At 37.4% G+C, this 12,561-nt stretch overlaps 2 protein-coding genes across 13 annotated transcripts in view; both read left to right on the top strand.

Annotated features, from left to right (window-relative positions):
* ALDH18A1 (aldehyde dehydrogenase 18 family member A1) overlaps window positions 1-6,179 on the top strand; it is a 29,317-nt gene extending 23,138 nt beyond the window's left edge. For all 11 annotated transcript variants that reach the window (XM_039357000.1, XM_039357004.1, XM_039356999.1 and 8 more), the window contains 6 exons: window positions 74-211; window positions 1,172-1,367; window positions 1,933-2,054; window positions 3,219-3,405; window positions 4,490-4,585; window positions 5,241-6,179. In XM_039357000.1, coding sequence (XP_039212934.1) covers window positions 74-211; window positions 1,172-1,367; window positions 1,933-2,054; window positions 3,219-3,405; window positions 4,490-4,585; window positions 5,241-5,422 — 921 coding nt within the window. In that variant the 3' untranslated portion in view covers window positions 5,423-6,179. The remainder of the gene's footprint in view (window positions 1-73; window positions 212-1,171; window positions 1,368-1,932; window positions 2,055-3,218; window positions 3,406-4,489; window positions 4,586-5,240) is intronic.
* Window positions 6,180-9,623: 3,444 nt separating this feature from the next.
* Window positions 9,624-12,441, top strand: DUSP28 (dual specificity phosphatase 28). 2 transcript variants are annotated; one of them, XM_039357056.1, is made up of 2 exons: window positions 9,624-10,699; window positions 11,473-12,014. In XM_039357056.1, the coding sequence occupies exons 1-2, from the start codon at window positions 10,256-10,258 to the stop codon at window positions 11,578-11,580; spliced, it is 552 nt and encodes a 183-aa protein (XP_039212990.1). In that variant the 5' UTR covers window positions 9,624-10,255; the 3' UTR covers window positions 11,581-12,014. The 2 variants fall into 2 exon arrangements, with proteins under 2 accessions (XP_039212990.1, XP_039212989.1); XM_039357055.1 differs by lacking the exon at window positions 11,473-12,014 and adding an exon at window positions 12,022-12,441 and having other exon boundaries at window positions 9,909-10,699.
* The last annotated feature ends 120 nt before the right edge of the window (window positions 12,442-12,561 follow it).

Below are 12,561 nucleotides of genomic sequence, written 5' to 3' on the forward strand. Positions count from 1 at the left end.
TTAGATAGATTAAAATGGTAATGTGATCCATTCTTTACTGTTCTTATTATGTTGGTCTCTCGTTTCCTGACAGGTGTCTGCTTTGGCTATTGCTAGTGGGAATGGTCTGTTGCTTAAAGGAGGCAAAGAGGCTTCACACAGTAATCAAATCCTTCACCATCTGACTCAAGAAGCACTTTCAATTCATGGGGTGAAGGATGCAGTGCAACTGGTGAGAGCTTAGGAACACAATATAGGATAACTCCAGTGGGGAAAGGTATTGTAAGAAAAGGAAACCTCAAATTGATATCAAAATCAGATGTATTTTTGAAAGAAGAGTACAAGTAGCATAATATTGCCTTTTTTCTGTTTTTAAGAAAAGTTTGATACCTGGAAATTAATATTTGGATGAGGAAATAAAGATAGGATTAGTGATAGTAAAAGTTTCAACAAAGTTCTTTGTTGGATATTATGTCACAGAATATTACATCTGGAACATATTTTTTTGTTCTGTTAATTGCAGTGTTTTGTTGGAATGCTGCATCAAAAAATTACAGGTAGTCACAGCTTAAGGATTTGTGAAGTGCAAGGAATTTTTTTTTGGAACAGGCAAGAATTGTGAAAATGTTCTTCATTTGAGGCTGTGCTTTTCCACTTGAGAATTTGTGATTGCTTGCACAGGTTATTCCAGACGCTTCTCTAAAGCTGTCTTGTTTTTAACAAGCTTGTTGTTCACAGTTGTATACATCAAGCTTCCAAAATCAAATAGAATGAATAATAAGAACAATGTTTATATGCAACTTTTATTTTCAAAATTTCAAAGTGATTTCAGTCACTTATATATGAGTTGAGCAGCTATATAAATTTGTTTAATAATAATAATTTACAGTGCTAACAAAAGGATACATTTAAAACATCATAGCATAGGATGAAATAAAAATAAAAATACCTCGTAAAGGAGAATTTAACCACTGTGGTGGCTGATAAAGTAATTTAAAAATAGCTAAAATATATTTGCGTAGGGTCCTGACAAAAATATTTTTGTTAATTTATTTTGTATTTAGCCTCATGATGAATGTTCACTCATTATAGAATTCATTTGTATATATTTATATATAAATATATGCATGTATATGTATATGAATGCACACAAACACTAATATTTGTGACTTGACTGGCTTGGTTTTTACAGGTGAATACCAGAGAGGAAGTGGAAGATCTTTGCCGATTAGATAAACTAATAGATTTGATCATTCCCCGTGGCTCTTCTCAGCTGGTTCGGGATATCCAAAAAGCAGCCAAAGGAATCCCAGTGATGGGGCACAGTGAAGGGATTTGCCATGTGTATGTGGATTTGGAAGCCAGTGTTGAGAAAGTTACTAGAATAGGTGAGAGATTTTATTTCTTAAAGGTAAGCATGGAAGAGCTGAAGTATCCTCAAGTCTCTACTTATCTATCTCTATATGTTTGATGTTATAGAGTAGCCTTGTGCTCCTAATGTACAGTAAAACTTCAAAAGTCCTAAATATAGGAGCAATACAGATAGTCCTCAACTTACAATCGTAATTGAGCCTGTAATTATAGGCGTAAATTGTTGCAATCATATGTAGAGGCACCCACATGACCAGAAGTAATTTTCTGTCCTTTTTTGTGGCCATTCATTTGGACATTTTTTTGCCAGAAATTGGCAAAAAGTATTGTGAATTGCTCTCACATGACTGCAGAATGCTACAACCAGTCATAAAACTGACCCATCCAAAAGCTGTCATGTGACACCTGGAAGTGCTTTACAGGCTGTAAAGTAGCCATTTCATGACCATTATAACTTCAAATGGTTGTAAAACAACTGTTTGTTAAGCAAGCTACACATCTGGAGAGTGCCACTCTGTAGGAAGATTGTTTTCAAGTTATCTTTAAACATGCCATTAAACCAATTATCTATTCTTCCTCCAGTGAGAGATTCAAAATGTGAATATCCTGCAGCCTGCAATGCTTTGGAGACACTGCTAATACATCGGGATTTGCTGAGAACTCCTGTATTTGATCAGATTATTGACATGTTGCGGGTGGAACAGGCAAGTGAAAATGCTTTCCAATGTAGGTTAAGTGCAAAAAATTGGCTGTGCAGTGTGGCGTGCTGTCTAAAAGATGACACTATTGATGCATATACTGAGAAATTTCTAAATGCAGTGAGATGTACATATCATATTCAGCAAACTAGTAATAGCGTTTGTTTGCCCTGATAGCACATATTGATTGAAACCTGGCTTTCTAATAGTGCATCTTAGCTTTGGGATTCTCAGGACGCCTGCAGTCCTATTTAGACTGGAAACAATTGAGGATATTTGAAAATGAGGTTCTTTTGGATGGTACTGAGTCCAGGTCCTTGGAAACACAGAATTCTTCAATAAAAATTTGTTGGTTATTGTGTAATATTCTTGGAACCAGATTATTGTGCTAAGTAGTGAAAGAATTTTATTTATAACTTCAGAGGCTGAGAGCTTGATTGAAAGAAACAACTATGAACTAGCCTCACAAATGAGACAGAAATTCTTCATCTAGGTTACTATGTAAAAGTTCATGTCTGAAAATATTTGATCCAATGCTGAGAGATTTTTTTTCCAGAAAAACATAGAGAAGAATATAAGGTGTTGCCCAAAGCCAAATTAATGTGTGCAGCCTGGGAATACTGAGAGGTGCAGTCCAAGTGCATCTGGAAGATCCCAGGTTAGAGAAGGCTGATCTTCACTGATTGGTGAGGCTCTCTAAAGTTTCAGACATAGACTTTTCAGGCTCTATCTGGAAATGCCACTGATTGAGTTGGGTAGTCTGCATGCAAACACAAGACACCCAGCACTCTAGTCACCTTGGCTGCATTCACACGTCACTCTCTGGATAACTTAGTGCCAATCATCCTTTCATCCTGGCTTACCTTACAAGGTCAATGACGGGGGTAAAATAATCCCTCATGTAAGCCACTTTGAGCTCATGGAGAACAGGCATAATATAAATTTAACAAATAATGTAATAATATTTGGTTGTATGAAAACACACTCAGTAACCTCCCGTGACTTGTAGTTTAGTAAGATGTGCAAACCCAATTAAGGCTTACTTCACCAATCATGATTAGGCAAGTGATTGTATAATGTGTGAATTGGGTTATGTACATAGCCAAAATGTTTTGCACAGAAAGTGCTTAGAAAAAGAATGTGCAGTAAAGTGTATTTGTCTTTCATTAGGTCAAGGTACATGCTGGGCCCAAATTTGCCTCCTATCTGACGTTTAGCCCTTCAGAAGTGAAATCACTTCGCACAGAATATGGAGACCTGGAATGCTGCATTGAAGTGGTGGACAGTGTACAAGATGCTATTGAGCACATTCATAAATATGGGAGCTCCCACACAGATGTAATCATCACAGAGAATGGTTAGTGGCAAAATCGACTCCTCTGGTGCATTAAAATGCATGTGTCTGTGTGAGGGTTTCAGGGTGGCATCAGTTGGTGCAAAGGCTGCTTCTGAAGTTCCTGTTTAAGATGGTGATAATTCCCCATAATGTCTGCCTGTCTTCCCTTGCACTTGAAGATGTGGGCCACAACCAAATCCTAATCATGCCATCATGACATCACAAAACAAGCTCTGTCCTTTTGTACTTCCCTCACAACCTCATATATAGAGTTATGCAAGGGCAAAGTTTGCATCATAATGCCACAATGTGTACTTGCCCCCCGCCTCCTAGTCTCCTCTGCCATTGCCTCTGGCTACACCAGCTTCCTCTCTAAATTTCTAGTCCCAGATCTGTAAGCAAGGCTCCCAAGAAAAAATGCTCTTGTCACCTTCCTTGATAATGGCCGGCATTTCCTAATGTTTCCAGAGAAGCACAGATGGAATATGTTGTGGCATCCTTATCCCATGAGTAACATCTGAAAGAGGCCTCCCTGTGACTTGTTTTTAATTATTTCTCTCCAAGGCTGCTCCCTTTTGCTAGAACTTTCATGTGCCCATTGTTCCATGCTTCTTCCACTGACAGAATGATCATTCTTTGGGATGCATCCCTCGGTTTGGCCAAAACAATGTATTCACATACAAACTGGGAGTGATCGGCAGTGCTTGGAGCTGGTACTTTGAGTACTTTTAATACTTTTAGAAGAGACACATGAAGAGAGGGATGTCTTCAGTGAGAATTTAGTGCAGCCACAGATATTTGGGTGAGAAATCCTGAAAGAAGGCATAGCTGTCTGGCCTTCATCCAGGATAGGAACATTGGAACATTTTGTTGCAGGTTCTATTTTCAGAAAGATAATCATCTACAACAAAATGTCTGTTCCTTAGTTGCAAGCATAGTGCAAGCTATCTTAGCATCACATTAATGAAAAAAAAAATAGATACAACACATAGAACAAGTTTAAAGAAGGGATTTTTGCTGAATTAGAATTGCCCACAGCAACATAATGCTATTACGAAACAGGTTGTTCAATAAAAATGATTATTTTTCCCTTGGTCATCTTCAGAGAAAACAGCAGAGTTATTCCTACAGCACCTGGATAGTGCGTGTGTGTTCTGGAATGCCAGCACCCGCTTCTCAGATGGCTATCGCTTTGGGCTGGGTAAGGCAAAATGTTATCTTGAGGTTAAATCTATCTGTATTTCAAGTACAATAAACTTTTCTTTCTGACATTTGATATTCTAAGGGGATTTGTTAAACTGCCTTGAAAAGCTTTGGGATATTTTAGTATTAAGCCAAAATGCAGGAAGAATCTTGATGAGGTGGAGGTTATGCAAGGAGCAGAGTACTTAAAATCAGTATAGGAAGTTGCTACAATGCCCTGTTCAGGAAGTATTGTGGGAAAGATGTAATTGAACCAGTGCATAATCAAGAAGCAACTGTCAACAGTAGCCTGTAATAATCAGAGTATGACATGAATGATAAAGAGCTGTAGATGAAAATATGTAGGTGTTTAGCATGAGAATGTAATTTTAATAGAAATATACCAGATATAAATTACTGGCTGAAAATATTTAGCTGCTTTTCATTTAGCACTGTGTTAGAAAAGGAACCCTGGTAACACGAGTAAGGAGGAACACTTAAGAAGGAGAGAACAATCTGACAAGTCAAAAGATAGAAATGAGTACATGCTGGCAAGATTTTAAAATGAGGGAAAACATGATCTGGATAACATGGCCTGTAACATTACAAAGTTTTTCCCCCCTGTTCTGTTTCTCTCTTTTTAAATCCATTTTTGTTCTATCTTTCCTCCTCAGGTGCTGAGGTGGGCATCAGCACATCACGGATCCATGCCCGTGGGCCAGTGGGAATTGAGGGGCTCTTGACGACTAAGTGGCTGCTACGTGGAGACAACCACATTGTTTCTGACTTTTCTGAGCAAGGGAGCATGAAATACCTTCATGAAAACCTTCCCATTCCACAAAGGAATACTAACTGAAAATCTAGTGAAGAGTATGGTACTTATAGGGCTGTTGTTATTTCAGAACCTAGCCTGGGAAGGAAATGAGCCTTCTCTAGGTATGCAGAGGTTTCTGCACTTTTAGCTTTAAGTGTGCTCAGGAGTGTGGAAAGTGGGGTTCTCTGCTTTAGTCCCCCCCCGCCCTCCCGACTCAACTACATTATGTAGGTGACACATGCAGATGCATACAGGACCTCTTGCGGTGCAGGAAAAAGAATTTTTGATCTTTCTTTAATGATGATGATGATGTGCCATCAAGTCTTTCTCATAGTTCACTCCAAATCACTGGGAAGTTTTTGGCTAGTAACAGAACTGAATGCCTTTTTTCCCTGAAGCTTTTCTTGCTTTGGGAAAAACATTGGGGAATTTTTTTTCTTTCTCCTTCTCTAGAGATTTGTAGCAACTTATTTTAATTTTTAAAAGTGCTCCATCGGTTCATGTCTTATTTAATATATTGAACTACCTTAATAAATATTCCAGGTACAAAATGAATGGTCTTTATCCTCCAAACATTTTTCATGCCTAGTATCCTTTAATTACTGACTGCCTTGTGGGATAAGAGGCTAGGGCAATGATATCAGGGTTTTCACTATGACCCTTTTATGAATATTTGTATCAAATATTTTGTTCATGAATTTTATATAGAATTTTATTTCCCCTGAGACAGAAACATATTTTTCAAATATCATGGTTTTGCAAATAAAACTCCCTTGCAATAAAATTATGGATTCAACCATTTTGTTTGCAATATATTGTGTTGTATTAGTGATGGGTAACACATTTATGTAGCTTGCAATACACATTGTGGAGTTGTACTTGATTAGCACTCACATTTTTGTTTGACAAAATCATTTTAATCTTTCAAGCTCGCATAAACCTTATGAGCTAAGTGGTAATTGTTTCTATTTTGAATACATCATTCAGAGCAAGATTCTGATTTGTCCATATTAGCAAGCTTCCAACTGAACCATGAAGCTATGTTTTTGAGATCCAATATTGGCACTTGATCTTCTGAACTGGACTACTTTCATTGCATCTCTCACAGGCTTAATTCATGGTAGATCTCAGTTTAATTTCCCACATAGTAAAGTTGTGTATCAATGTGTACATTCCTGTTTTTTGCTTGATTAGAAAATCCAGTGAAAACTATTTCCAAGGAAGGTTTTTATCCGGAGCTATAAAAACGTCTTGAAAATGTTCTGACCCTTAATTTTTATATTTCAGATATTTATAACCTATGTCAGATATTTATAACCTATTATTCCTACACATTCCATATAAGAGAAGATAATACTTAATCTAGTCTCCATTATGTAATGCCCAAACAGAATTCATTTTGTGTTCCCTGACTTAAAAAAACTATATTTTGACAGGATTTGATGTATTTGATATATTTGATGTACATTCTTCCAATGGTAGATAGCTATAAGAAAAGTACAGTCGTGATGCTCCTAGTATGGGAAGGAATCAGTTTTGTTTTGAACATGGATGTACTGGGCTTTGTTGCCTACTGGCCTTAATCCTCTCCTAACTCATTGGTTGTGGGAGTGGATCTTAGTTCTTTCCCTAAACAGGGAAAGGACACTGGCAATTTTAGTAGATGTGTGTATGTAGTTTTGTGCCATTTCTTCAAACTGAGTCTCCATTTAATTGCCACATGTGTTTTCCTAACCTGTTGGTTTTCTTTATGTTTGATAACATACTGCAAACTTGTTACATATACTGTTTGTTTTCCCATATATTCACATGCCTGGTATCTGATTTATGCTGTTTGCACAAAAATTACCTTTGGAGAAATCATTGAGAGAATGTGCACAACTACTCTTCCAAAGTACCAACTTTGGAATGTTTGTTCATTTATTCATGTCAAAAGCATCACAATTAAAATAAGGCATACTATACGACATAAAATTTACAATATAAAATACAAGATTAAAATATGTACAAATTAAATCTTGCCCTGAAACTAGCAACATTAATTGCATTCTGTCATGTACACTAATTGGGACACAAAGGGCAGGTACACATATGTGTTGTTGTCTGCATATCACCACAATCGCAAAGAACAGAAGTCAACAGAGAGCCCTATTTGTTCAGAGTGTCTCTGGATCTTGATGTACTCGTGTGGAGTCAATCCAACGATTTCCATACTTCTCAGCTTTTATCAGTCTCTGCTGAGCTGGTTGTAGGCCATAGAGAACAGAGAATTTTGGAATGATTTTACATCAAGATTGTTTTATTTTCTTGCTGATCTTAATATTTTTCAAATGCTGCCTTATTAATCGTATGAATTTAAAATTATTTAGAATTCTATTTTTAATGTAAAAATTTGTGGGAATCTTATGGGTTGATTTGAAAATAAGTGAAGTAGCTATAAAAATATCCAATATAATTTAGATATCCATGTGTGTATTAATTGGTTTCTTCGTTATGCACTTTCTGACAAGTGAAGAAGCTGAAGAAGAAATATCCACCATTCTGTAACATCAAGTGACACAAAAGGACTTCTTTTTACCTTGTACTAAATGGTTCCTTTGTGGATTGGTAAAGTTAATTATTGATTATGTGCCATCAGGTCATTTTTTATTTCAAGTGACTACATAGATTTTCTTTATGACAATCTCTACCTAATCTGATATTTCAGATCTTCCAATATTACACTCATTGCCACTGTAACTGAGCCTGTTTACTTAGCTGCAGATCATCCTTTGCTTGTCCTGCCTGGTAAATACTTATAGTTTAGTTCTGAAATTGCTGTGTCACTATCTAGCTGTTTTGGATAAGTACAGGATTCCATACACCAGGTGTTAGAATCAGTGGTTTTTTTCTATAAAAAAAAAAAAAAGTGCTGGAACTCACATCATACAACCCGCCTTGCCTATCCTACAAGGTTCCATCCAAAGAAGGTGCCAGAACTCTGTTCTGGGTGTTCTATGAGAAAAAAAGCCCTGCATTATATAATCATTTTTCTAGTGATTATAAAGTTTTCAACATATTAGCTTGAGTTTGATAAATGTTGACACATTGATATTATGGTCAAGATCACTCTTATCCAGCACTGTATCAGCTGCTTTGTTGTGTTAGTGTGATCTTGCAGCATGCTTATGCTATAAACATAGCTTATGCTACCCCTGTAGCCTTGAGGAGTCTTATTGCTTCTATTTATTAATCTGAAGCTAGACTGAAGTGACCTGAACTGAATATTAAGCGATTCACTTAATGGTGGAAAGAAAAGTTGTAAAATGGGGCAAAACTCAATAAATGTCTCACTTAGCAACATAAATTCTGGGTTCAATTGTGGCTGTAAGTCAAGGACTAATGTAATGACCCAGGGCCCTGAACAGAGGCAAAGCAATCAGCTGGCCAGAGCAATAGTCTTTTTAATCACTGCCAATGTTTACCCAACAGCCCCCACATATGCTGGCACGAGTTCAAACAAAACAGCCAGGGAAGTTTACACTGTTCTTAAGCAAGACAGATAACAAGCAAACGTATAATCCTTTTAACTCCCAGCTTGCCTGTGAACTGAGAACTGCAGACTTCAAGGAGAGATCAGCAGGAAGCAAACTGGTCCAGAATACAAAGTGTCCAGGTTACAAGAGCACACTATCTCAAGATTTCACGTTTGTTCCCAGCAAATGCCCCACCCCACAGCATCTCCTTAAATCCTACTCCCCAGGTGTACCTTGTGGAGTGGGGCGGGACGCTCTCCTCCAGAGCAAGTGAGCCTGCCTCCGTTGTTCCCTCTTCTCTGCTCTCCTTGCTCTAGGATCAGGCGGAGAGGGGCCTTGCTCCTCGCCTGAACTCTGCCTTCCTTGTTCCAAACCTGAAGGGCCCTGGCCTGCCTCAACCTGCTCCTCCCCACAGTCCTCTGAAGCCACAGACACCCCTTCCTGGGCCTCAACAGGGAACTCCATGGCTTCCTCAGAGTCAGGCTCGGACAGAGGCATGACAACTACCGGTACCCGTACTTGCCCAAATACTTGGAAATGCCCATTGGATTTTAACACTGAGGGGTCTCCGAATATTCAATAGCAACTTGAGAATCCAGCAATACAAACATATAGAATAGATCTCGATCTCTCTCTAAAGAATATTTTACGTTCCACCAACCATATATTGTAATGTGCCAGTTTCTGAGACTCTTTTCTCTTGCCCTCTCACATAACTGTAATTGTAATATTATTGATTTGTTCTTCTTTTTATCCAACTATTTTCTAAAGTTTGATTCAATCATTCTAGGTCTATTACCGCTGCTTCTTTGAACAATTTGCTTGACTCTAGAGATGGAAATACATGCTTTCTACCCAAAAGTAATACAATAGTTGATGGCTCATCTCTGAATGGGTTTTTGTTTTGAACATGTGGTAACAGAAGCACTATGACTACCCAATCATCCCCAAGGGAGTCTACAAAAAAAATCAGGATGGGTTTATAACTTTGCCAAAGGGCAAAAATCCTCAGCCTGCTTCAGTCCTTCTCTTAGTTCCAGACTCCTGTAAGAGTGCTATTTCCTGGTTCTGAGAAACATCCATTTCTTCTGCTCTCCAGAAAGTATATGTTCTTTATTCATTCTAGTTTATTTTCTTCTCAATTAGTACACAATCTAGAGAGGGTCTTTTGTTTCCAGGTTAATGCTGCAGGTTAATACTATTATTATTCTATAAGGCTATGTTCAGGCTCAAATCAATCTGCTGCAATTTTAGAGAAGGGTGAAACAGTCTGTAATATAATCCTTGAGGCTGCCAGCAGAATAAATATAGCACCGTGCACAGATGGCTGCAGAACAAGGGATCCAGTTAATCTACCCTTATGCTAATTTTGGGTATCCCTATTTCCAGTTCTTCTCAGCTCCTCCCCAAGAAATCTTCAGCACACTTCTTTTGCTGTGATACTGTCATTCACCACCAAATGTCCCTCTGCAAGGTCACTGATTCTTTATTCGTTAGCAATTCTAGGTCAGCCTGCTGTGAGAGTCTCCTCAGCCAAGAGAGAATCACGTTCTGTATCAATGTCTCCAGACAACAGCCCTTCCCAAGCTTTCAGCAAGGCCAATTGCTGAGAATCCCTGTCTTTGATGATCCTTCGGAGGACCTGTATAAATACTTTGAGCATTGCAGTGATGCCATAGAAGACATCATTCAAAGAGGTGGGAAGTGCTTAGTGTACTGTAAAAATGGTCGCAGCAGATCTGCAACTATCTGCACCGCTTACTTGATGAAGCATCAAAAGCTCAGGCTGAAGGATGCCTTTGAGGTACTGTGAGCATGCTGAAAATAAAAATTACTACTGTATCTGATTAAATGGACTTCTACTTTGGTGGTGTATGAAATACTTAAATATTTAACTGGATAGAATACATTGGCCATCTCAGTAACAATGATTCAGCATTTTGTTTTATAAAGGAACTTAATGAAAATGCCAGAATACCACTGTATTATGTCAATAGCTAATTTAAATCTCTGATTAGCTTAAAATCTGATTAACTCCAATCTGATTTGAAGTGAAAAATATCCATAAAATGAAATTTGTCAGCTTAATTGATGAAAGTTTGTACTTCAACAGTTATGTACTGTAATACTTTGTTAATGCCAGACATTTCAGAAATAGCCTTTCTATGCTTTTACTTGCAAGCTCATTTCTGAGAAACGTCATATTTCCATATTTTTATTGGATAAAGAGCAAAATAATTCATTTTCCCCCATCCTGAGATTCAAAGTTATCGTCTGCTATCAGAGTCCAGTTTTTGTGTTGTTTCTAAAACTTGTCTGAGCAACAATGTGAAAAAAGAAATGTGTGGATATGAGAGATGTTGATGCTTGAATCAAATTTCCAACTTCCTTTAATAATAATGTCTGACTCCAGAATTAGTGCAGCCTTCAATGTTGGGGGTATATGTATTTTCCTTAGTATTTCTTGAAAGCATTTCATTACCTTTATTTTATACAATCCAATTCATAAATGGTGAGTATGAATTCCTGCTTCTTTGCCTAACACAATTTAATATTTTTCTTTTTTGCAAATTGCAGTTCACTAAGTCACAGAAGGCTAAGCATCTAAATGTTGAGTTTATCCAATTCAAATCTACCTTCACCTCCAAATCCACTGATTATGCCTCTGTAACCCTTGGTAATTGACTTCCACCAGAAAGAAAGAAAGAAAGAAAATGACAAAAGGAGGAAATGAGGAGGGAAGTAACACCCTCCCAACAAAAAATAAGTTGATCTAGCAAACTGCCTTCTAATTTCCCTAGCCCTGCCAGAGCTATTGGGAAAAACAACAACCAGAAATTTGCCTTATTTCACTTCTTCTCTTTCTGCCTTAGCATTGTTTGCACTGGTTAGTAATAGATCTTAGGTGTGGTGGCATCTTCCCTCTCACTGCAATTTTATTCTTTTCATTAGAAATGATTGGGATGGGACCTTGGACCTTTTATATGCAAAATATTTGTTCTACCACTGAACTGTAACATTTTCCTATAATAATTGCATGCTATGTTTTTTATAATTTTAGCACAAAGGGTTTGGGAGGAAAAGTCCTTATGAACAATGCAATGTGCTTTCCCCCCTACCTTATAGATTGTGAAGAATGCCAGGCCAACGGCAGAGCCTAATGCAGGATTTTGGTCTCAGCTACAGAAATATGAAGACCATTTGCAAAGACAGCAGCAAAGAACTCTTTCTTCAAATACAATTTCTCATAATAAATACATTGATTCAGATTATAATGTTGGGAAATCCCTTTAAAGAGGAAGACTTGAGATACTTCTAGGTAACACCTGAATTTAATATACTAAAAAAAAAAGCCCTGGGATCAGCTACTTTATTATTGTAGTCTTAAGAAACTAGCTGAAAACCTAAGTTAAAACCTTTCAATAAGGCAAAATTCAAATCTCTGTAACCTGCTCAAATTTAAGACTAATTAAATGCAGCTAATTTAGTGTTACTCAAGGTCATAGGAAGAAGGCAGTAGCAATTTCCCAAAAATGTTGCCAAGAAAACAGGATGGTTTTGTCCATCCAGTTCCCAGGAGTTAATAATGACTTGATACCTCTTATCTATCAGCTATCTTTATTGATATATATTTGAAAAATCAAAATTAGCTCCTTCCCAGATACT

This window comes from Crotalus tigris, unplaced genomic scaffold, assembly GCF_016545835.1.
Source record: "Crotalus tigris isolate CLP2741 ecotype Arizona unplaced genomic scaffold, ASM1654583v1 scf7180000018862.1388955, whole genome shotgun sequence".
Lineage (NCBI taxonomy): Eukaryota > Metazoa > Chordata > Lepidosauria > Squamata > Viperidae > Crotalus > Crotalus tigris.

Excerpts from the sequence above, each read along its gene's own strand:
- DUSP28 (XM_039357055.1), top strand. The coding sequence starts at position 10,256 with ATGCTAATTTTGGGTATCCCTATTTCCAGTTCTTCTCAGCTCCTCCCC. Across the intron at positions 10,700-12,021 it reads GGCTGAAGGATGCCTTTGAG|ATTGTGAAGAATGCCAGGCC; the intron begins GTACTGTGAGCA and ends CCTACCTTATAG.